At 38.0% G+C, this 25,084-nt stretch overlaps 2 protein-coding genes across 3 annotated transcripts in view; one reads left to right on the forward strand and one right to left on the reverse strand.

Annotated features, from left to right (window-relative positions):
• The first annotated feature begins 9,968 nt into the window (after positions 1 to 9,968).
• On the forward strand, positions 9,969 to 12,889 carry LOC107794316 (cytochrome P450 704C1-like). Of its 2 annotated transcripts, none has more exons than XM_016616799.2 (6): positions 9,969 to 10,408; positions 11,028 to 11,243; positions 11,331 to 11,621; positions 11,701 to 12,024; positions 12,114 to 12,317; positions 12,406 to 12,825. In XM_016616799.2, the coding sequence occupies exons 1-6, from the start codon at positions 10,070 to 10,072 to the stop codon at positions 12,583 to 12,585; spliced, it is 1,554 nt and encodes a 517-aa protein (XP_016472285.2). In that variant the 5' UTR covers positions 9,969 to 10,069; the 3' UTR covers positions 12,586 to 12,825. The 2 variants fall into 2 exon arrangements, with proteins under 2 accessions (XP_016472285.2, XP_016472284.2); XM_016616798.2 differs by having other exon boundaries at positions 9,976 to 10,408; positions 11,695 to 12,024; positions 12,406 to 12,889.
• Positions 12,890 to 13,194: 305 nt separating this feature from the next.
• The window catches only part of LOC107794315 (BEACH domain-containing protein C2), a 31,416-nt gene continuing 19,526 nt past the window's right edge, over positions 13,195 to 25,084 (reverse strand). Inside the window, exons 14-31 of the mRNA XM_016616797.2 lie at positions 24,918 to 25,061; positions 24,361 to 24,837; positions 23,555 to 23,700; positions 22,773 to 22,842; positions 22,599 to 22,682; positions 22,304 to 22,360; positions 21,192 to 21,260; positions 21,032 to 21,118; positions 20,837 to 20,953; positions 19,243 to 19,392; positions 18,743 to 18,827; positions 18,530 to 18,650; positions 18,240 to 18,336; positions 18,039 to 18,152; positions 16,848 to 17,217; positions 15,307 to 16,088; positions 14,914 to 15,036; positions 13,195 to 13,757 (exon numbers count right to left, since the gene is read on the reverse strand). Coding sequence (XP_016472283.2) covers positions 13,683 to 13,757; positions 14,914 to 15,036; positions 15,307 to 16,088; positions 16,848 to 17,217; positions 18,039 to 18,152; positions 18,240 to 18,336; positions 18,530 to 18,650; positions 18,743 to 18,827; positions 19,243 to 19,392; positions 20,837 to 20,953; positions 21,032 to 21,118; positions 21,192 to 21,260; positions 22,304 to 22,360; positions 22,599 to 22,682; positions 22,773 to 22,842; positions 23,555 to 23,700; positions 24,361 to 24,837; positions 24,918 to 25,061 — 3,168 coding nt within the window. The 3' untranslated portion in view covers positions 13,195 to 13,682. The remainder of the gene's footprint in view (positions 13,758 to 14,913; positions 15,037 to 15,306; positions 16,089 to 16,847; positions 17,218 to 18,038; positions 18,153 to 18,239; positions 18,337 to 18,529; positions 18,651 to 18,742; positions 18,828 to 19,242; positions 19,393 to 20,836; positions 20,954 to 21,031; positions 21,119 to 21,191; positions 21,261 to 22,303; positions 22,361 to 22,598; positions 22,683 to 22,772; positions 22,843 to 23,554; positions 23,701 to 24,360; positions 24,838 to 24,917; positions 25,062 to 25,084) is intronic.

The raw sequence follows: 25,084 nt of genomic DNA on the forward strand, positions 1-25,084 counted from the left end.
AAAAACCCCGCCACCACTCTTGCATCATTGGTGGAAAGTGCTGCAGCTTTCACCCATTTGGACACATAATCGACAGCAACAAGTATGTACTTATTGTCAAAGGAGCTGACAAAGGGGCCCATGAAGTCTATCCCCCAGACATCGAACACTTCAACCTCTTGAATTTGGTTCATGGGCATCTCATGGCGACGGGAAATGTTCCTGGTTTGCTGACATTCATTATAGCCCTTCACCAATTTATGGGCATCTTTAAACATTGTTGGCCAGTAGAACCCGGCTTCTAGCACTTTCGCTGCCATCCTGACTCCTCCAAAATGCCCGCCATACGTCGATACGTGACATGCTTGCAAAACAAAAGATTGTTCTATCTCGGGGACACACCTCCAGATCATATTGTCAACACATAGTCGAAATAGATAAGGTTCATCCCAGTAGTACATGCGGCGGTCACGATAAAACATTTTCTTTTGCATAGAGGAAAGGTCATAGGGAACTATACCGCTTGCCAGGTAATTTGCAAAGTCTGCATACCATGGCACTTCCTCAAGGCTTGTAGCTAGTAGCTGCTCGTCTGGAAAGGTTTCCAGAATGTCCTCTACCTTAACTGAGTTTTCAGCTCCTTCAAGTCGTGATAGATGATCAGCGACTTGATTTTCTATACCCTTATGGTCACGAATCTCCAGGTCGGACTCTTATAGTAACAGCACCCAACGAATCAGGTGCGGTTTGGACTCCTTCTTCTCAATCAAGTACCTGAGAGCTTCATGATCAGTATATACAATTACCTTAGAGCCAATCAGGTATGATCTGAACTTGTCGAATGCAAACACCACAGCCAGCATCTCTTTTTCAGTCACAGTGTAGTTCAGCTGGGCTCCACTCAACGTTCTACTAGCATAGTAAATTGGGTGCATTAGCTTGTCTTTCTGCTATCCCAGCACTGCCCCCACTGCATAGTCATTAGCGTCACACATGAGTTCGAATGGTTGTTCCCAATCGGGGGCAACAATGATGGGTGATGTGACTAGCTTCTTTTTCAACTCCTCGAATGCTACCCTGCAATCATCAAAAAATAATAAAGGGTGATCTTTTTCTAACAACTTACAAAGAGAGTTGGTAATTTTTGAGAAATCGTTTATGAATCTCCTAAACAGATAGTCAACACCGTAAGCTCCCCGGCAACGGTGCCAAAAAGTTGATCGCTGCCGACTCGACACTACACTATGGTAGGAAGAGCGGATCGCAATAGCTTTTACCCGAATAGAGGTCCGGGATCGAATTTCCATAGGGAGCTAGTAGTGGAGTTGTATTTTCTGTCTAGCCTAGAGTTGCGGTTGTGCTTCTAATGTCACTTCAAACATTTTTTGAGTTTTTGTATTTATAACTACTATTATAAAACTAAGGATTAAAGCTAAATTATGCTAAAAGAATATTGCTAGGTTGTAATTAATGGGAAGAAGAGCACTAGGGTCGTAGCATCACCTAGGTGGCTAATTGACAGGTAGATGTTACTAAGGATAGATTGACATATTTGGGGATTATGCTGTAACCGTTGCACAATTGCACCCACTCTCACACCTCTCGGTAGAGAGAGTGATTTTGCCCAATTGACTCTCTCGAGATCAATTTGGTAGGCCAATGAGACCAAGCAACTAGGGTTCAAGTGAGGTGATTACTCTCTCGAGATTTAACCCGTTAATTGGGACTACCATTTCTCATGGGTCCATCCTAATTCCTTGTTGGGTCAATTTTGGGGTCATAGACTCTCTCTTCCGAGAAGAGTTAAACCCACTAAGTTTGACTCAGTGTTTGCAACCACCAATTCTTGAATAAAAATATAAAATCAACCCAAATAGCAAAAACCCAGTATCAATCCAACCCTAGATGGCAACACCCATCAATTACCCATACTAGGGTTGAGCCACAACCCTAGCTAATAGGTTTAGCTACATATAATTAAAGAAGACACTGAAGAAATAGATGAAGAACTAAACATATTAATTAATTACTAAGAAGAAACTACAATAATCTATTGTTAATGGGAAGCAAAAATGCCAAAAACATGGCTACGATATCGGTCTCACGAGCTTAGCTGCGTTTCTGAATACCAAACTTAACCTAAAAATGGTAAAATTTCCTATTTATAGTGGGCTGGAAAAACTTAACAAAAATACCCCTGCGGGGTCAGTGCGGGCCACACAAAAGCAACTGCGGCCGCACTGGCTCTTTTGACTTCAACTTTAAGTTCTCTGAACTAGAAGACGCAGACCGCGTGAAAGTGCAGCGCGGCCGCGTAGAGGGTTTGGTGCGGTCGGCACAAACAGGACGCGGACCGCGTGGCATGGTTTTGGTCCGCGTGGCATGGTTTTGGTCCCTTGCCCAACTCTCTGAACCTTACGAACGCGGACCGCACAAAGCAAGAGTGTGGCCGTGAAGCTTCACCGCGGACCGCGAAAATCCTACCGCGGCTGCGTGACTTTAATCCTGAATATGTCATATCTCTGAACCTCCTAGTGCGGTCGCGGTCACTGTTGTGCGGTCCGCACTAGGCCATTTCTTCTTCAATTCTCTAAGTCTTTGATACTTGAGCAGGTTTCACTCCTTTTTGAGCCGATCTTTGACATTTCGTTACTTTGTCGATCAAACCTGCAATCAAGCACAACTTGTGAGCATTTTGGGACTATTTTGTAGGAATTTATATTCAAAGCGTAGGCAAGTAGAGGCATAAACACGTTAAAATCCTAACTTATCAACAGCTTTTCTATCACGTCAACTTTAGCACGATCCACCTCGATTCCCTTGCTTGATACCCAGTGTCCCAAAACTATTTCCTCTTGTACCATGAAATGGCACTTCTCCCAATTAAGTACCAGGTTAGTCTCAATCCATCTTTTCAACACTTGGGTCAGATTTATAAGGCACTCGTCGAATGAGTTTCCCACCACTGAGAAATCATCAATGAACATCTCCATTATGTCTTCGACCATGTCAGTGAATATGGCCATCATGCACCTTTGGAATGTGGTGGGTGCATTGCATAGGCCAAAGGGCATCCTCCTAAATGCATAAATTCCATATGGGCATGTGAATGAGGTTTTTTCTCTGTCCTCTGGTGCAACGGAGATTTGACTGTACCCTGAGTACCCATCTAGAAAACAGAAGTGGGACCTCCCTACCAATCTGTCAAGCATCTAATCAATGAAGAGAAATGGGAAGTGGTCTTTCCGGGTGGCCAGATTTAATTTCCTGTAGTCCATACAAATTCTCCAGCCTGTGACGGTTCTTGTAGAGATCAGCTCATTGTTATCATTTTTGACCACCGTCATGCCACCCTTCTTAGGAACACATTGCACCGGGTTAACCTAGTTGTTGTTAGAGATGGGGAAAATGATTCCCGCATCCAACCACTTAATCATCTCTTTCTTCACCACTTCCTTCATGTTGGGGTTCAGCCTTCTTTGTGCTCCCTAGAAGGTTTGTGCCCCTCTTCCAGCAGAATTTTATGCATGCAATATGCCGGACTGATCCCCTTAATGTCTGCCATGGTCCACCCAGTGGCAGTCTTGCACTTCTTGAGTACCTGCAAAAATTTGTTGTGTTTGCATATCTAACAAACTAGATAAGATAATAACAGGTAATGTGGAGTTAGGTCCAAGGAACTCATACCTGAGATGGGCGGGCAGTGGCTTTAACTCCAGCTTTGGTGGTTCTTCTATGGATGGCTTGGCTGGAGGAGTTTCTCTGTTTTATAAGTGCATGGGCTCGAATTCAAGTGTTCTATCCCAAAACCCTCTACCCTCTAAAGTCAACACCCATTCTGCCAATTCTTCCACATTCACCTCATCTAAATTTACCAGACATACAGCAAGAGGGTCCTCAATAGTCAACTTCTCATCATCTGCTTCTACGATTACATCCACGGCATCAATAAGAGAACAATTGGCGAATTCACTTGGTCACCTCATAGATATTTGCACATTGAATGTTATCTCCTTATCGTTCAACCTCATCTTGAGCTCCCCAGTTTCATAATCAATGAGAGCTCTCCCTGTGGCCAAGAACGGCCTTTCCAAAATTATGGGAATTTCTTCCTCCACCTTTCAATCTAGAATCACAAAATCTGCAAGGAACACAAATTTTCTACCTGAATCAACACATCATCCAAGATACTAGAGGGTATTTTCACGGTTCTGTCAGCCAGCTGCAATAACAGAGAAGTGGGTCTAGCTCTTCCAATCCCCAACCTCTTATAGATCGCCAGGGGCATAAGATTTATGCTAGCCCCCAAATCACCAAGTGTCTTGGCAAAAGCAAAGTTACCAATGGTGCAGGGAATTGTGAAACTCCCTGGGTCAGACAACTTCTCAGCAACTGATCTAGTCACCACAGCATTGCAGGTCTGAGTTAGAGTCACTGTGGCCAAGTCTTGAAAATTGAATTTTTGGGACATCAAGTCCTTCATAATTTTTTCATAACCAGGCATCTCTTTCAATGCATCAATCAATGGAATATTTACATGTATTTGTTTCAGCATCTCCAAGAATTTCTTGTATTGCTCCTCTTTCTGGTAATTGGCCAGCCTCTGTGGGAATGCTGCTAGAGGTCTCTTCTTCCCAATGATATGGGTATTCTCTTTGTCAAATACTACCTCAACTACCGGTTCCTGGGCTGTCTCAGGCTACTCTCAGCTTCTTTATCAGCCTCAATCTGTCTTTTGATTTCTTCATGGGCAGGTTGTACTATCACCTTTGCCAGTTTCGTTGAATCATCTAGCTCAATGGGCACTGGTACAAGTGTATCAATCTGTCTGCTCTCTCGAGCCCTCTCTTTCTCCAAGTCTAAGTCTCTGCCATTACGTAGACTCACTGCCATCAACTGCTTCGGGCCTTGATCTTTTGGATTTATCTGAGTGTCTGCAGGCAATGTCCCATGAGGACGATTATTAAAAGACATCGAAATATGGCCCATCTGCACTTCAATATTCTTTATAGCCGACTCATGTGCATCTACCCTTTCACTCATTTTCGCATTTGACCCAATAACCTGCTGCATCATTGCCTCGAGTCTGGCAAACCCATCTTCTTGTCTTCCCCCATGCTGTTGCTGAGGAGGATGATAACCCTGTTGTTGATTTTGATTGTTGTATCTATGTGGCCTTTGGTAAGGCGCCATATTATTGTGAGGTCTCATACCTCTCATATTTCCATTGTTGAGTTGTGGTTGGACTGGCCTGTATGGTTGATTCTGTAGGCCCCAATTCTAACTACCCTGTCTCTGGACTCCATAATTAGACACATAATTCATGTCTTTAGGGTAATGATGATGATCATTTTCTGCATTCCATTGATTACCAATTGGCTGAGTAATGCAAGATGTGTATAAGCTCCCATTGGTAGTATCTATAATGTGCACCTGTTGCTTCTGCCCTGACTCTTCCACCTTTTTGGTGAGTATACTCATTTGTGTCATTAAGGTGGACATGTTTTCAGCAAGAGTGTTAGACGGATCTAAGGGTACTAAGTGAACTACTGTAGTGATAGGTGCATTCCTGGTTGTCCACCCCGAATTCTGTGCTATCTTGTCAAGAAAGCTCTGGCTTTCTCTCCATGTTTTGCTCAAGAATGCTCTACTAGCTGAAGCATCAACATTAGCCTTCACGCTATCTGTCAACTCCATAAAAAACCGTTTCCCCAACATCAAATCTGAAATACCGTGGTGCGGACATATAACCAATATCCCTTTGAGTCGTTCCCACGTTTCTTGCAGTGTCTCCATTGATTTTTGTTTGAAGCTAAAATTTCATCAATTTGCTAAGCAGTCTTGTTGGGTGGATGAAACTTATTCACGAATTGCTTGACTAACTCCTCCCAAGTCATGATGGAATTAATGGGGAGTGAGTTTAGCCAAGTTTGGGCAGCTCCTGTCACTGAGAATGGAAACAACAACAACTTTATTGCTTCCTGAGTTACGTTTGGATGCCTTTGAGTTTTGCAGATTGACAGGAAATTCTTCAAGTGCTGTTGCGGATCCTCAATGTATGACCCCGAAAATAGTCCCTTATTTTGCAATAAGTACAGCATGTTGTTCGTAATTTGAAATGACTCGGCATGTATCTGCGGGACTAATATCGCTTTGGCCAAATTCTCTGTTGTGGGTTGTGACCAGTCATAAATAGCAGTCTCTGGCACAAGAGGTGCTACTGGCGCTACCGGCGCAGTTGGGTCAAACACGTTATCCCCCATGTCTGGTTCGAGTTGTTCAGTTGATTATTGTTGTTTGTTTTTCCGGTTGGCCCGATTCAATGCCTTGAAAACTTTCTCAGGATCTGATAATGCTTCAAATACTTCAGTTCTCGATGAGTTTCTAGGCATGCACCTGTACAACCAAGTCAACAAACGTTAAAATTTCAATGTCTAGATTGAAAATAAAGAAGACTGACTACACTAAGAATTTTTGTATTTCTTTCAACTGTAATTGATAACACCGTTAGTTCCCCGTCAACGGTGCCAAAATTTGATCACGCCCAACTATGCCTTATAAAAAGGACAAAGCGGTCGCCGTAAATATCTGAGCATTTAGCCTAGTTTCGAATCTACAGGGAATTAACCTATCAATTACTCTTGCTAGACTCACTAAATTCTACGTAATTAACTTCCCGAATATTTTGAATAAGAATTGATGATATCTTACTAACTATAACTGAACGAAATTAAGTAAATTAAAAACTAACTATGATTGAGTTGTAAACAATTAAGAGAAGGATCTAAGGTTGTTCCCCTATTGATGGAATCCCTTCCTGTTATGTTTCATACAGATTTGCATAATCATCTTTATCGATCATGAGCACTCTTACTACCGTAAATCTCTTCTGAGTAATTACGGCAATTTACTGGACATACTATCCTGAGTTACGCTAGCTGGCTCTAGTTACAACTCACTTAGATCGCACCCAAGGCTTCGCTATCCCTAATCCCGCCTTTAAACCCTTGGTTATTGATTCCTCATATACTTTGGGAGTGGTGTTGTTCAACAATTACCTAAATATGCACTCTCTCCCGAGTAATACATACTAAATAGGCACCGCTAATTGAGGATCCTATCAATTAACTACAACAAGAACGTAGTTGAACAAATAGATATTGAACCGGTCAAACTATATAAATAGAATAAGAAGTTCATCCTCAACAGGTTCCATCAAAACCCTAGACTAAGTAATTAGCTACTCATAGCAAAGCAAGATAAAACCACAGAAGTATTCATAATGTGCAAATAAAGATAACAAAGAGAAGATTGAAAAACTCTAATGGTTGATTGCTCTTCTCACACTTGTTCTTGCCTCCAATTCAGTCTATAAACAAGCTTAATCTTTACTTGGGCGAGTTTGTTGAGTTTATAAAGGGTTAGGATAAGTTTCCTCCAATTTACATTTTAGTCCCAAAATTTCTGGGCGATTACACAGTCGATCGTGGCTGCGGCAGAATGCGATGCGACTCCGGTGAAATGCAACTATCCTACCTCAATCGTTTGGCCTACCGCGTTCCAGTCGCGATCGACCGCGGTCACGGTGGCCTCTTGTCCAGTCCTCCTTTGCCTCTTTCTTGCTTATTTTCGTTTGGGTTCTTCTTGATTGGCCTTATATCTACATTATTTACTCCAAAACACTCCATAGTCTCTTCCTAACTTGGATTAGTTCCTGCAAAGCGAAAGACCACCAATTAGAGTATTTTGTTATCGTTTTGCCTTTAAAACAACAATAAAGTATGGTACATTTAGAGTGTAAATAGTGTCTATATAGCCGACTATCAGTATGTATATATTATAGGATCAAACTCATTCTGAACTCACTGACGCTAGATTCTAAATTCTCTTCTGGCACGTGATGATTAAGTCAAGAAATTATAATGTTACCTAACCAAAAAGTTAATGGACTAAATCAGATGCTACCCAATAACAGGTTGTACAAACATGGCTTTAGAAATACTGGATTCTTGACATTATGGATGTATATAGGTCGGGTTGATTTGGGTTTTTCAATTATCAAACCAAACCAATTGTATCAGGTTTTTAAATCTATAAACGAAACCAAACCAAACCAAAAAAAATTGAATTTTTAAATCTTGGTTTTTTTCTGTTTTCTTGGGTTTTTCGGATTTTTTTCCCGGTAAAATCGTCATAGCAAAACATATAACTTGTGCTCCAAAAATTTATTTGGTAGTTGGTACTAGTTGGATACAATTATATAAGGTGTTACTCAAGAAAATAACACAAACTAATGTGAGATGAGTCAAGGCATTATACTAAGATATTCAACAATAAAGATAATAAAATTGCATAAAAATAAATATTGTTAATTAATAAGCCACAATGAAAATGAATATAATCTAAAAGTACTAAGTCTTGATAAAATAAGTACGATTATTAAGTACTAAGTATTAATTATATGACTAGACAATAACAAAAAGTTATGTATTTTCACTGTCTTAAACCAATGAAAAACTAATAAAGTCAGACATCTCTATAACAACATCCTTATATAACAATCATTCACAAAAAAACCAAGTTGTCCCCAGAACCGATATATTTTACATCTCTATAACAGCTTTTTACCTATAACAACAACGGCCATATTTATAGCATAAAGCTCTTTGTAAAATTACCCCTCTATAACAGCCATATAGAATCTTTAAGATTACTAATAATAGCTTTAAAAATATGCACATAATCTTTTCCATTAAACATAGTTTCTATCTTGCATAAGATATAAGATTTGAAGATTTGCACATGATATCTTTTCCATTGGACAAAATCTGAAAATATATAGATAAAAAATTTGACTATTAAACTCTTAGATTGTCTTCAAGGGAAAGTTATTGGATATTTTTTTGCTGAAAATTTGGACACGAATCTTCGTCAATTCAAGTGTTATATCGTTAGTAAGAGAATAAATCTACAAAACAAGCTACAATTACAAAGTTCTTCCATCAATCTTTGAAAGAATTTATTTTTCTAGGTAGCTTTAAAATGTCTTCCTTAGAGTTTAAATCTTTATGCGTTTAGTCATGAATTTATTAATGTATTAGCTTTCTTCAATATTTAATTAGTGAAATATGCATATCTTTTGATAAATTTGAGTAGTTTTCTTATATTTATATATAACATTAAAAAAGGAAAAATAATTATTTTTTGGATAATTTTTATTTATAACAGCCAAAAAATATTTAAAAGTCAGATGTTGTTATAGGTGTATAACAACCATTCACTATAAAAGCCAAAAAAAATATATGAACAAATGAGGCTGTTATAGAGAAGACTCTCTATCTATCTCTCTCTCTCTCTCTCTCTCTCTCTCTCTCTCTCTCTCTCTCTCTCTCTCTATATATATATATATATATATATATATATATATATATATATATATATATATATATATATATAATTGTCTTTCCTAGTATTGAATTGAATTTTTTTTGTGAACATTGATATTGATTTGGTTTTGTTTTGAGCTTTATTTGAGTTACTAACAATTATGGGTTATAACATAGTGGACAATTCAAAAGGTTTAAGTCCATGCTTGAAATAATACGTTAAAAGAGAGTAATATAAAAAAATCTAAGAAATATTCATAAATTACATTACAATAAATATTTTTATGTATAAAATATTTTAAAACTTGTATACATATAATGCCGGGTTGATTTAATTTTAGTTAAACTTTTTTTGGTTAAAACCAAACCAATCAATTATGATCGGCTTCTTTTTTCCAACACCAAACTATAATTCGATTTGATACACTTTGTCGATTTTCCACCCTACTTGATATTTTGACGGCTTAGCAGCTGCCTAACTCATAGGGAACCTAACATCAACTTCACACTTATCTTTTGCCAAAGAGTTGGGGGTGGCGGGGGGGAGGAAGAGAGGCAAAAGGACAAACAGGAAGTAAGAGAGAGACAAAAGAGATTACCTAAAAACTAATGTAAAACAAAGAACGAGCCAACCTTCTGAGCTTAGGTGGACCATCTTCAACTACTATGACGCATATTATTTGATACATTATTATAAGCCAGATATGAACAAAGACAGGTTAGTTGTTTCCATGGATATTCTTCAGAGCTCCATGATCTACATACCAGCAACCATTCTCTCACTTATTTTTTGTGGGTTCATAGTTCATATTTTGACCAGAAAAATACTAGGGAAACATGGCAAAAAGAGATTATACCATCCAATTGGTGGCACCATTTTCAATCAGCTTCTCAACTTCCACAGGTTGCACCATTACATGACTGATCTTGCTGGCAAATACAGGACTTACAGATTGATTAGCCCTTTCAGGAATGAGATTTATACTGCTGATCCTGTTAATGTTGAGTACATTCTCAAAACAAACTTTGACAACTACGGCAGGGTATGTCATTTTCTTCAAATCCCAAATAGCTTTTTCTTTAAACCCCTTTATTTAGTAACTTATTCACTCATGACTAAACTCCATTGAAGTTGAGTAGAAGCATCAATAATGAAAGAAATGATGGACAAGTAGTGTTCTCTGCTTTTGAAAATATGAGCACAGTTTTTGTACATTAAAAAATTCAAAGTTTCTTATTCCATGTTTGGGACAGATCAACAGAGCTGGGCTGCAGTTTTAATCTGATAAATGAGAATTTTGTAAATCACTTTGCTTGATGTAAATCAGATCTGATTATTTTTTATCACAGCTGCTATAGTAGTACAAAATCTTGTGTAAATTCTAAGCAGCTGGAGTTGGAAATTAGAAATTAGTTGACTTTCCAATCTGGCTGAAAAGTCAATATATCTAGTTGCAGTTCATTGAATCTAATTTTCAGTATCTGCATAATGATTTTCAGTATCTGCATCATGCAACTGTAAATCTGCTATTGTTCTATCAATCGATCCGCTATGCCTCAATTTCTAAATTAGTTGCAGTCAGCTATGAATCTACCAGTCTACTGTAACAAATGATAGAATGATACTCGTGTTGCGACTTGAGTATTTTGTATAATCTACAGGGAAGGTATCATCACAGCATTTTAACGGACCTGTTAGGGGATGGGATATTCACAGTTGATGGTGATAAGTGGAGGGAACAGAGGAAATTGTCAAGCCACGAGTTCTCGACGAGGGTTTTGAGGGATTTCAGCAGTGTGATCTTCAGAAAAAATGTGGCAAAGCTTGCCCATATGTTGTCCGAAGCTGCCAATTCCAGCAAGATAGTTGATATCCAAGTATTTTGTTTCCATGACTAGACTTCATTGAACAACCCTTCTTTGTTTTGACCAGACGAGAAAACATATATTTTTTCATGAATGCAGGATCTATTCATGAAAGCAACTCTAGATTCTATATTCAGAGTTGCCTTTGGAGTTGAGCTAGACAGCATGTGTGGTTCAAACGATGAAGGCAGAGAATTTGGCGATGCATTTGACAATGCAAGTGAAATGACACTTTGGAGATATGTTGATATCTTCTGGAAGATTAAAAAAGCTCTCAATATCGGATCAGAAGCCAAGTTAAAGGACAATATAAGAACTATTGATGCGTTTGTTTATAAGCTGATCCACAGAAAAACCGAGCAGATGAGTAAACCAGAAGCTAATTTATCTGTAGGTGAATCACTTTTTAGCTTCTACTTTTATTAATGACGATAGATGTTTTCACATTATAATCATTTCCCAGTTGCAGTGGAAGAAAGAAGACATTTTGTCAAGGTTTCTGCAAATAACAGGAATAGATCCAAAGTTTCTGCGTGATATAATATTGAGCTTCATTATAGCAGGCAAAGATACAACAGCAACCACCCTTTCTTGGTTTATATATATGCTTTGCAAGTACCCTCAAGTACAGGAGAAAGTAGCACAAGAGATTAAAGAAGCAGTAACTGAGAAACAAGATGCAATGGACATAACGGATTTTGCTGCCAATGTGAGTGAAGATGCCCTTGAAAAGATGCAATATCTTCATGCAGCATTGACAGAGACTCTTAGGCTCTATCCTGCAGTTCCAGTGGTAATAAGGATCTTCTTGTATCATACAGAAGTCGCTAAGTAGATGTATGCTTTCAGATGTTAATTTTGTTTCTTGCGCTCACATTGTAGGATGCAAAACTAAGCTTTTCGGATGATACCTTACCAGATGGATTTAGTGTGAACAAAGGGGACATGGTGTCTTACCAACCATACGCGATGGGAAGAATGAGATTTATATGGGGTGATGATGCAGAAGAATATAAACCAGAGAGATGGCTTGATGGGAATGGTTTCTTCAGACAAGAGAGTCCCTTCAAATTTACAGCTTTCCAGGTTGGTTAAAGCTCCTTATCAGTTTTTAAAATCATTTGTCAAAGAATTGAACATGAATTGTCTATACATTACTGTGCTGGTAAAACAGGCCGGGCCAAGAATCTGTCTGGGCAAGGAGTTTGCTTACAGGCAAATGAAGATATTCTCTGCTGTGCTATTACGTTACTTTGCTTTCAAATTGAGTGATGACAAGAAGACTGTCAACTACAGGACAATGATTAATCTTCACATCGACGGCGGACTGCACGTACATTTCTTTCATAGATAGGGCCAATAAAGAGAGCCATAGATATTTTAGATCTCCTCACTGAGTTCTGTATACTAGAGACTATCCAAAATAAGCCTACCAAATAACATCGACCAGACTGAAGATTTAGGCCTGAACTCTAAGAAAGGTATCATTGCTTCACATTCACATTTTCCTTGTTTTAAGTCAGTTTGAGTTTTTCATTGGAATAACCACTGCCCCCCTTGCCCGACCTCAGGTCAGGAGAAAATTGTAGCAAAATTCAATTCTATTCTCTATCTTCAAAGACTGAAACGCGGCTAGAAGTTGCATCGACTTTAACTCCTCATCGCTGTACACTGTTCACTGTTCACGAGTAATAAACAGGCATCTGAAAAAGTACAGTTAGAAGTAAAACTAACAAATTTCCTATGAAAAAACTTCTATTAGTCATTTTGCCCTAAAGTTGTGGGCACTACACTTGCATCTTTAACCTACTTCTCGGTCCCAATGACCAGCAGGATTCAGTATAGCAACTAAGGTTCGTAGGGAAATTATATATACATATACATTTACACACAACTGTGTGACACGTGTGTCTCAACTACATCTCAATACCAAAATAAGAAAAGAATTGTAAGGCAAAAATAATGACGAACAGAGAGAAGTAGCTAAATAAACATGTAAAAAAGCACATCTTACAAGAGAACATTTACAAGGGAGTATCTTGACTGTGATTCCATGACACTGAAGTCCCAATACAGTGATTGAGGACGGGGAAGAAAAGATCAAATGGCTAAATTTCCTATACTCTAACATCAAACAATTGGACAGCATGTACAACTATATCGATCAAAACAATAAAAATAAAAATGCTGAACCCAGTAAAAAAACTACTGGACAGCCCTGTGGTATACCTATTACAGTACACTCATGTTACATGTCAATGTAAAACGTTATCCTCGTTGCACAGTGACTATGATACAGTCAAGAGAAGGAGCCGCTGCGTGTCAGTTATGCATCCAAAATTTTAGTATTTGATGCATAGCACTTTTCATCTTGTAAGATATGAATGGGATTTTTACCAGGAGAAACTTTGGTTAACCCTTGGTGAATCAAAGTCCAATTTCCTGAAACTTTCACTTTATAAGAGGGCTGAGTCCATCACCTTCCCAACCCAGCTTAAGCATTTGATCCACTACCTTCAAGCTCAACTGCATATGATATGGATAGAAAGAAAGTCAACTAAGATGTTTATAAGCTATAACCCTCCCCTCTCACCATTCTCCACACTTAAATACAGGGCTCGGTCCACAAATTAGGTTCAAACTCGTGATATGCACATACCACACATCTTGCCTTGTTTGCCATTGACTAAAGCCCGGGGAAATCAGGATAAACTCTTAATTTAGAAGAATGACATTAACAGTGAATTTTCAAAAGAAATCCATTTTGATATTCATAAAATTTATTAATCACTAATTTCCACAGTGATGTTTGCACAGTCTAGCACAAAATGACATAAGTGAAGCTAGGAGCTAATTCGTCGTAGATAACTAAGTTCCAACTGTATAAGCCTAATTGCCTAAAGCTTCTTTTTGCAGTTATAGGAACAAACTCCATTTAAATTTAAGTGTCAAACTTACTATTGTGGTTGTGCAACAAGGAATCTCTAACTAAAGTGGGAAGCGCTTCTCACCATGGAACTCATGCCAACAGGGCCTTTGCAGTCATTTTCCAGTATTTAATACAGTAAATTTTCTTCTACCTTATAAGAGAATGGAATTTGGTTGTTTCTTTTGTTCGTTTCTCTCTTCTTCTTCCTTTTTTGTGGGGCTGGCCAGGTGGCCGTAGGGAAGAGAAGGAATTTTATGAAAGAGTTAAGAGTGTGGCACAGACAAGTGAGGATATGGTAGATTAGAATTCACCTTTTATAATGTATTGTTTAATGGTTATAGCACTCACATCTTTCTCATTAATAGAAACATTCAAACACGGAAATGCTATTCCAGAGAGAACTTTTAACATAATTATCTAATTAAGAGATATTTCAGGGCCCAAGGGTATCCACAAAAATGCAAGTTGACAAGAAATTAAGGTGTGTGGGGGCATAAAGAGCGAACAAAAATGCACTAGCCTTCAATGAAAAGTTGTAACATATGCTTCTTTCGATCACTAGATGCTAAACATGGCGTTTATAGATATTAGCATTTCATATATCTAGTCACTTGGAGATATTTTATGAAAGGAAGAAGATAGGGATGGAAACCAAAAGATAGAACCCAAAAATTAGCATTAGCAAAAAACTCTCAACGTTTTTTTGATAAGGAGCAAAAACCTCTTAACATAAAAAAAGAGTATTCAACTTACGGCGGGATCTGTGAAGATTATCAACTGCTTATCAGCTGTCGATAGCAAGAGATTAGTATTATCCTTGTTCAGAGCCAGAGCCGTAATATCTTGACCCTCTCCAAGCTTCATAATGTGAAAAACCTGCAAGTCAAAACATCAGCTTCTGCTTCATACACACAAGCGAAACAAGGTGAGAAATGAGCGTACTTCCTATCATCAAGCAACTAAGAAAATTGAATTTCAAGTTGCATGGGTTAAAAGGTGCTAAGAAGCAGCATAGACAACCCAGACTTGGCAAAGCAGCAAACAAACTAGATGGTCTGCCTTACAGTTCCTCACTCAGTGATGCCAATTTTGACGTGGACAGGAAAAGAGAAAAAAAATAAGGTCCAAAAGAAGTCTTAACTCTACCTTTAAAGTATACATGTCAACGAAGCAGATCGAAGGCACAGAGATATCTAATATATTTCCTTTGCCATTTTCATCTGATTCGACATCAGAATCCCCAGGTCCTGGCTTTTGCCACTTCATAGACTTATTGTCTGACGGTCCATCATTTTCAGCAGATGGATTTACTCCAAGCAATGCATTTTGTCCATCAACAGAAACCTCCATGCAACTAATGGTGGAATAGAGAGGAAACTGTATTCTTGCAATAAGAATTCCATTAAGAGTAAAGGTGCTTAGTGTTTTATATGATTTATTCCAAGCCATTATAATTCCATCAGATGACAGACAGACAGAATGTGCCTCCATTCCAACCAGCCTTCTGACCAATCGACCCCTTCTTATAGTATGTAGCAAGACATCTGACGAGCTGGAGCATGAAACCACGATCCCAAGATCTGAACTCACACAGCAGCATAATATTTCCCCAAGATGGCCCCTAAGGACATGTATGGGACCCTCAATTCGATGCCTCTTACTTTTCTCTCTCAAGCTGTTTGGTGTAGTACTACTGGTTGAAGGTGTGCTTGAACCAGTGGAAGCCTCTGCCGTGCTGCCGATGCGCGGCATTGATGCCCTATTTATTCTCCAGAGAAGCACTGTTGCATCTTTAGATCCTGTAACAAGATAATTGCTATCTGGAGATAAAGCCAGGCATGTCACGGGGGCACAATGTCCTCTGGCTACTTCTAAAGTTTTTGCCCCATCTGATGATATCAGCCGCACACTGTTGTCTACATGGCCACCTAGATACAAGTCCAGGAACTTCTATTAGTCAGTATGTTTAGGATTCAGCAACAACATAAAGCATGCAATGCTAATCTCGCTTCATTGAAAGGTCTTGCATTCAATCACTTTTTTTTTCCGCCCAACTAAGGAATCCACTGGCACTCTCTCAAAATTGAATCAGAGGAAATGAAGTAAGGGGTTTCTGCCCTCTAGTAGATAATTTGAGATGAATGAAGAAAATTACAAAATGAGCACTAGTATATAAACCCCACCCCCCCCCTCCAAGCTCATCGTATGTGGTGGTTCTAACTTGGAATGGAGTTTAAGAAAGAAAGAAAGACTTTTGGAACTTGTGTTCTCAATATTCCATGACATTTTTGGCTATAAAAGCATGTCATTGAGGATTAAATGGGAAGTTTATAGTTAAATTGTTTCCAAATACAGTAAGGTCATTCTTTTAGGAACGGACTAGAAAGGGATGCATGCCACATGATATGGAGCATAGGGAGTAATTCCTAACTTCATTTGCAAAACATCAAAAGCAGTATATTGGCTGAGGAAATTTGTCTAAGATAAGTGAGTTTTGACCATCAAAGTATTGTTACAGGATGAAGAATGCTAACCATTCACTTGAACAGAAAACCCACAAAAAAAAGGTTACAAAGCAAGCTTACATATAAATGGGTTAATGAACTCAAATATGATACTTTCACAACGACAATTCGATAACTAAAATTTTTTGAGATTTAAATAAATAGAATATATATACTGCTTGCCTGTAAGAATTTCTTTGTCACAGGTAATTGCAACTATGGATGAGCCTCTTATTCCAGAAGCTGCAAATGCTAGGGCTTGAGGGAAATGCCATTCCTCTGATTCAGAGCCAGTCGGCCCCTTGAACATACGCATGAATGTTCCACCAGCGGAGCTAGCACCAGGTTTTCCGTGTTGAAAGAGGAAAGGTGTTCCCTGGCCATCTGGTGTGTTTGGTTGCCATTTATGCTGAGCTACATGAGCAGCTGGAGCATTCATATCAACAATTACAAGTGAATCAGAAGATGCCTGCATTGCTGCAGCAGGTAGGTTACAGCGCTCTGGGTGGGGAACCATATACGGTTTAGCATCTTTAGGATTCCGGAAGATGGTCTGTCAAAATTAAATGAGAAAGTCCCAAGGTTAAATTTGATTCCACCTATTATGATAATATAATACTTAGTAACTGAAAATGAGCTGCACCATCCGCTCAAAACTGAATCATAAATTGTCTTAGAAACAAGATACACTCAGACCTCCACGCAGAAAGGAACATCCAGGCTTAACAAACAAATTCTCTAGATTCATACGACGAACTTGCTCAAAAGAATAGGATACAGCAACACAAACAAAAAATAAATCGGGGTCTCCAAAGAAGGGCCCAAGGGAAAAGTGAGACTTGAAAGTTTGACAAAGTACAATACAGAGGCTCAGAATTGGCAATACAGTGCCACATAAGCAAATAAGACATTGGTGATCTTCTGCCACCAAGGTGAAAGGGTAAATCGACTCATAAATCAGGCAGAAAATGACAAAGAAATCATTGTGTTCTACAACCGACCCGTTGAGTTCCTTTTCTTTTCCTAAAGGGGTGAAATTAACATCAACCTACAACAATTAAATATTTCACCCCTCTATATGAGCAAAAGACAGACAGTTCTAGGCTTACACTTCCCTGATCTAAATTAATCAAAAAGAAAATTACTACTGCTCACTTTAGCCAATTTCAATTTTACTTGTATATATTTTTTGATGAAGTAAGTTGAATAATACAAATAAAGGCATCAAGAAGATGCAAGGTTACAGAACAGAGGAAGATATCAGCTCAAATGTACAAAAAAAGAACTATCAAAGAACCAATTTTACTCATATATATGTTACACTTGACTTTGAAAACCTTAAAAAGGGAGAACCTATGTATGCAATGAACTTACCTGTAGCTGGAGAACATCTGCCAGTGGCATCCTTTTCATGTGTGGGACAGTAAGAAGTTGAGATGGAGTTTGTCCAAAGTACGCAATCTGATCTTGCATAGCACGCTGCTGGACCTTTTGACAAGATTTAAGATATAAAAGTTACTAGTATTCAAGTTATGTGGGATAATTAAAGCAAAAAGAACAGGAAGTGAAGCATACTGGATCAGTTATCTTGTCAATATCCACTGTTCCTTCATACGTCAAGTAAAAGAAAACATTATTTGCCTGTATAGCTTCTTTTCCTCGTTGCTTATACCTGAGTATGCAAAGAATATCTTTTAAAAAGGAAAGAGAAGGAAAAAGAAGAGACAACATTTAAGGGGAAAGCCACTTTTGATGCATCCAAAACAACTCCTCACACTTCGAAAATCTCAAGGAGAGTAACACAGTACATAGGCAAACCAGATTGTGTAAATGATCTTCTCAAGTGAAAGACAGACAGAACCTACCCAAAAATAAGATCAACCCATTCATGTAAATGAGCAGAGACATGCTCACTCTCAAGTGTCATCCGATTCTTATGAATAAAATCAACTGTGTTCTCAGCCCAAGGTGGAAGCCGCACAGAGTCTGAACAGAGATGAGAAGCAAATGATATGACAGTGCCACGACAAAATTTAGCTTTGTATTGCATCTATATTCAATTAAATTGTACTGCATACCAAGCTTTTCTCCCAACTGTGTCGTACCAAAATCAATTGAATTCTCATTTGTTAGCATCTCCGGAAGATAAAATAGCTCCGGAACCTAGGTATTAAGAAAGATGAAATAAAGATATGACGTATTGAATTTAGGAAAACATGGTGCAAAAGATTTAACTGACTCTAGAAACAACAAAAGAAAACATATCATAGAATCCCAAATCTATTAGAAGCTGAAAGCATTATCTGCTCCCTCTGTTTCCAATTGAATGTTACTTCCCTTTCTAGGACACCAAATTAATGTCCAAAACGGAATACTTTGTCACTTTAGATGTCACGAAAAAGAACAACAATTAATCTATCATTTCACTTTAGGACCCACTTGATATAAAACAATCCTAGTTGACTATCCAACTTGAAGAAATTATTCTAATCTACTTTTCTCTAAAGAATTGAGTAAAGTTAATTAGTGAAACTCAAATTGTAAAAGTATTGAGGTAGAAGTAATATATAGTTCATACCAACTCCTTAACATCACTCATCTCCTCAAGAACACTTTTCCAAGTGGCAGGAATATCTGAGAACATCCTGTCTGCGTGATCAAATTTGCCACCTTGGAGCTGAATAGATAGAGTAGTGAAGGGCTCCATCCTGATTAGATAATACAACACCTGGTGTAACATTAAAATTCATACCAAAGGCTTAGAACAGAATCTTAAAATCATTGCAGCCTATGTTCACACACAAGTAATGCATATTCAACATTTATAACAAAGAACAGAGACAGAATTATCTATGAATCAAACCGAGCCAGAACAAGCAAATAACCAAAAGTGTCAGAAGGTCAAGAGATGAATGAAAATGCAAGCATCTCGAAGGAGATTATTGCAGTGTTTGGAAAAGCGCGCGCTTCGTCGCTTAAAGCGCGAAGCGACAGAGCATCGCTTTTCTGTGCCTAAGGCGACGCGAACAGTTGAAGCACACGCTTCAGAGGAAAAATCGACGAGGTGAGCGAAGCGACGAATCAATCGCTTTTGTTCAAAAATCGCAGCTGGGCCTTTTAAAAAAAAAAAAAAAAAAAAAAATTGGGTCTGTTTTTAATTTATACAAAACAAACCCCTAACCTCGTTTCTGTAATTGCTTGACAAAACAGAGACCCCTTCTCTCTTCTAACTAGGGTTTCCAGGTAAGTTTCTTCTTCTCCTTTCTTCTTCTCATTTTTTTCTTTCTTCTTTCTTTCTTCTTCTTGTTCCCGTCCAGATTCTGCTCTTTTTTTTCTTTCTTTTTCCTTCTTTCTTCCTTCTTCTTCTTCTCTTCTCTTTTTCACTTTTTCTCCTCCAGTGTCTGCACAGCTAGGGCAGGCGTTGGTTTTCTTTTTTCCCTCCCTTTTATTCTTCTTAATTTTAATATGTATTTTAATTTATAAAATTACTTATTATATATATGTGTTATATCTTTCAGTTTATTTGATTTTTTAATGTGTATTTCAGTTTATAAAGTTTATTTGATTTTTTAATGCATATTTCAGTATATAATATTAATTATTATTTATATATGTTATATTTTCAGTTTATTTGATTAATTTTATATGTATTTCATTTTAGAAAATTAATTATTATATATATATGTTATATTTTAGTTTATTTGATTTTTTAATGTATATTTCAGTATATAAAGTTAATTATTATTTATATATGTTATATTTTTCAGTTTATTTGATTAATTTTATATGTATTTCACTTTAGAAAATTAATTATTATATATATATATATATGTTATATTTTAGTTATATTTTAGTTTATTTGATTTTTTTAATATGTATTTCAGTTTATAAATTAATTATTATATATATTATATGTATTTTAAGAATTGCGCTTCACTTCAACGAAGCGTGCGCTTCGCTTTTGAAGCGAGGCGAGGTCGCTTTTTTGCGCTTCGCGCTCTCAAAAACACTGGATTATTGCTTGGTAGAGTATGCATTGAATGCTGACAGACTTGTCAACTAATATGTTGAATTATTCAGGACATCCAACAATATAGAGAGGTATAGTCATCCCTCCCAATAGTTTAAAAATGACTTGGGACAACCAAATGCAAGTAAGAGAAAGAACTTACTGTTCCTGCACTTGAATAATGTGAGCCATAGTGGAACTTTGGGATGACAGGATCATCAAAGCTAGAGTATCTCTCTTGAAACTTCCTCAACCGATCAGGATTCAATGCTCCAACTGGCTGCACGTACACATTTCATATGTCAGCCATATAACAACCTGGTGATGATTTGACACGTGAAATATGATATATGCCAACCTTTGAGAGGTCTCGGTAAGAAGATGGATTAGCAAGATCCAAGTTGGTTGATGTATAATCAGATATGACCCAGGGGAATACAGGATACTGCAAAACCGACGGAAAACTGGTCAACTTAGCAAGTGATTCTTCTCGAGTCCTCACAATGAGAAAATGGTACCTGAGTAATATCATTGTAGCTACGTCCGGCCAGTGTGTTAAGATGCATTAGATACTCAAAGTTGCTGATCTGAAAAGATACAGATTAGCAAATTATGAATCTGTGTGACAAAGGAAAATGAGCACTTGAAGTTGAAACTAAAGGATGTGGATATATATTGTTAGATAATGCGCTTGCCCGTAATTGGCTCTGTAAGCATTTCCAAGGGGTTTTTAAGGTCCTGAGCTAATCCAACCATCGTCTTAAGATATTGGTCAGATGTTTAGATTCTTTCACATGGTACCAAAGATTCTTTCACATGGTACCAAAACCACTCTTTCGCATGGTAACCATCATTTGGCTCGTATGGTTTGCAGAGGGTTTGTGCTATTCCACTCACTGCTTCAAGACTCTTTTTTTCTTTTTCTTTTTTTGGGGGGAGAAAAGAAATAGTAAATTGCTTTAATTTTTTAGGTTGGACGCTTAGATTTTTTCTCATGGTATTAGAGTCAAATGTTGAGCCTCTGTTTTTCTACAACCATTTTCTCTATACCTATACTATCACACTGAGCTTCTCTATACTCAGCCCATTGAGCTACTAACTTTACTCCAAGCCCAATCTTTAACCTATTGAGACTAATCTCTCTCTCTCTCTCTCCAGACCCCCATTTCAACCTGCTGAGCATTCTTCAGCCTGTTGAGCTAGTTCGTCTTCTCAACAAAGAGAAAGAGAAAGAAAGAGAGAGAGAGAGAGAGAGAGAGAGAGAGAGAACAAAGCCGGAAAAAATGCAAAAGAAGAGAGAAATCATCAATTCGCGTGTAGGGTATGGGTGGGAGTTTAAAATGCATTTGTTCCACATTGGCTGTATAAGGTTAAGGGTTGGCAAAAGCTTTTAATGTTCTGACTACCCTACCCATTCCACCGATTGCCTTTAGAATGTGGTTTGCATTCTCTCTTTCCACCGATTGCCTTTAGAATGTGGGTTGCATGCTCTCTCTCTCTCTTCCTCCCCCTCTCCCTCTCCCTCTCCCTCCCTCTCACTCTCACACACACACACATACACTGAATTTTCATTTTCTTCTTCCCCTTTCCCCGAAATAGATAGTAGTGAAATTTCAATTTTCAAACATACCTCCCAGCGAGCCCAACGTTCCATGAGTTGAGTTCTTTTAAGAAGTTGTTCAGGTCTCTGCAAGAGGAGAAGTGGCATAAACATATAACCGGATAGAAGATTGGTCGATGTTAAAGAAAGCAGAAACTCTTGTTTGACCATGAAGATTCAAGTCTTTCTGCAGTGTAATTTTGTATGGATACGGATACAAGTACAATATGTCAAGCACGGCTCACACATATTATTGCAAACTAACTAAAAACCAAGTTTGTTCATCTGCTATAGACCAATGATTAAGCAACAGAGAAGTAGAAACCTGAGTTGCGAGGTAGATATTGTTCAAATGAGAGGGACGAGTTTGAACGATAGCTCGATATGCATCTCTTCTTGCCTCAGTACTCTGTTGCAAAAATCAAGGAAATTAACCTAATTGTTGAAGTAATATAAAAATAAGAGCATGATATCATAACAATGTAGTAGAAGGTAATACCCCAAAGTCAAAGAAGAAGTTTGACCGGTCGACCATAAATAATTCCAATGCACTTCTCCTTAGAAGATATCTGTAAAGACAAAAAGTCAGGTAATGTGGCCGCTAAAGAAAGAAAACTTTCTAAATAAACAAAATGTCAACTAAAGCAAAATGGTGTGTTTCTACCTTAGAAAATTTAGACTGATTAGTGAAATAATCACTTCACAACACACATGGGGTCCATAAGTGAACCCTCCTGGAAAAATCACATAAGAGAAAGCAAGAATCTAGCAAAGGGACTAATTATTTCAACAAAGTGAGCAGCATGTGAAATGTGACTGAAATGTGTAAGAGAGCTGGCAAGTCCTTTTTCCAGCTTGAAATGCGACCAACATTTGAAAGAGTGAAAATCTCCTTTCAAGCTTCCAACTGAATGAAAGACATACCACATAAAAATATGTTTCTTGACATTCTTGATATATTTATGTAATCCTATCTACGTTTATAAATATCAGAATTCTATTCTCCATTTGTTATGCTTTGGATATCTATTCTACTCTTTGTTTAAAAATATAACAGTATCATAGTCTCAACCAACTAGAAGATTCTCAACTCTACTATGAAACAGTAACTGAATCTCTCCGCACCCAGCAGTGGAGAAGGTCAAAGAAAAACTACAAATCAATAAATGGGAATGAGCATCTCAAATTGTACCACAGCTGCAATCAAATGAGGGGGTTTTCAAATAACTTTGTCCTTGCGATGTCTTAATAGATCTAAAACAGAAACATCATTACTCTCACCTTCTGCTATATATCTGATGAAGGGAAGAGATCAACCAGCTTCGATCCTTTTCTTGAACTTTCTCTTCACTGCTGCAATTAAGACCATCCCCAACAACATTGGTCCCAATGTTATCAACAATAAAATTTATTCTCCTCGTAGTAATCTGAAACAAGAAATCATTTCACCTGTTTATAACTTTCACTTATAGTTAAGAAGAAGATTAGGCAATCTTGTGTCCTAACTTACAAAAAGATAACCTGTCCCCTACAACTACAACTTTACAATCCAAACAAAGACAGTCAAAACTTTAAAGGACACCATTCAAACAGCTTTTTTACCAAGGAGACAATGTATTTTTTTTTATGACCGAGAAATCCCCGAGGGCCAGCGACGCACGGTTATAATCTGAAACTTAGAATCTAATTGGACTAGAAATGATCCCCGTCCCCAAATGCAACGGCAGCTGATGCCCATTTGCAGGGGCGCAGGGAAACCTTTGATTTCAAATACTTTCACCAGATTGCAGTTACTCAGTTGACATTCAAACCCTTCTTCAATTCACTAATCTCTTTTTTTTTAATCAGTAATATGCAAATTTTATTCACAGAAGGCAGCACCAACATGCTGACGTAGTATGTACAACTTCTTCAATTCACTAATCTTCCAGTCATCCTATTCTCTTTGAGGCAATTGAGTTTCAAAAGATGTGTGCACTTCAGAATGCCAGTCATTAGAAAATTAGCAGCTTATACGTAATCAGCCAATAACCTTATTAGTTAAGGAAATATTTCGTAAAAAGCATATTTTTTATCTGCGAACTTACTTGGAAAGTTCCTCTAGAAACCTTCAACGGCCTGACCATTGATGATGGAAGCTCAAGGACAATCCTTTCATCATGTTCACTAGGAACATAACCAGGGGCAACTGCTGAAGGACTCTGCACCATGTCTTGGTGGTTAGTAACTGGAGGGTCTCCAGATTCTGAAGATGTCCGCCGTGGCTGCTCTGTTCCAGATATTCTGTTCTGAATGTCACCATGATGTTCCATGTCACCTACTTTACTGTCCAAGTTGGGATCATCTTCCTGTTCATAATCCTCGTGCACTGGCTCAATGGAAATAGCATCTGCTGCCAAAAGAGAGGCTTTTGATGGACTGATTGTTTGATCTTCCCCCTCTTTTAATCCAGTTTGATCAGCATAATCTGCAGCAGAACCAAAATGATCTGATCCTCCATAGTTCCTTCTCAAACATCTCCGCATTCTTGCAGATGTTTCCATGTTATCCAGCTTCCAGTAAACCTACTCGAAAAGATAGTCATTAAATCCTAAGTTGTACAACCATTGATCAGACAAGTACAACAAAGCAGCAAGTTACATACACGCTGAGGATTGTACAGACAATCACTAAATGGGCCAAAAAGACTTTTAATCTCTATCAAGCTACGGATAAGTTTTCTCCATTGGCGTATTCCAGTATACAAGCGATGCTGAGCAATTACGTTCACTTGTGTCCGCCTCTCAACCTATAACCACATAGCCACACAAG

The sequence above is a fragment of the Nicotiana tabacum genome, chromosome 7, assembly GCF_000715075.1.
Source record: "Nicotiana tabacum cultivar K326 chromosome 7, ASM71507v2, whole genome shotgun sequence".
NCBI classification, from domain to species: domain Eukaryota; kingdom Viridiplantae; phylum Streptophyta; class Magnoliopsida; order Solanales; family Solanaceae; genus Nicotiana; species Nicotiana tabacum.

Coding starts and splice junctions, on each gene's coding strand:
- LOC107794316 (XM_016616798.2), top strand. CDS start 10,070: ATGAACAAAGACAGGTTAGTTGTTTCCATGGATATTCTTCAGAGCTCC. Junction 11,244..11,330: donor GCAAGATAGTTGATATCCAA/GTATTTTGTTTC, acceptor TCATGAATGCAG/GATCTATTCATGAAAGCAAC. Junction 12,318..12,405: donor TCAAATTTACAGCTTTCCAG/GTTGGTTAAAGC, acceptor CTGGTAAAACAG/GCCGGGCCAAGAATCTGTCT.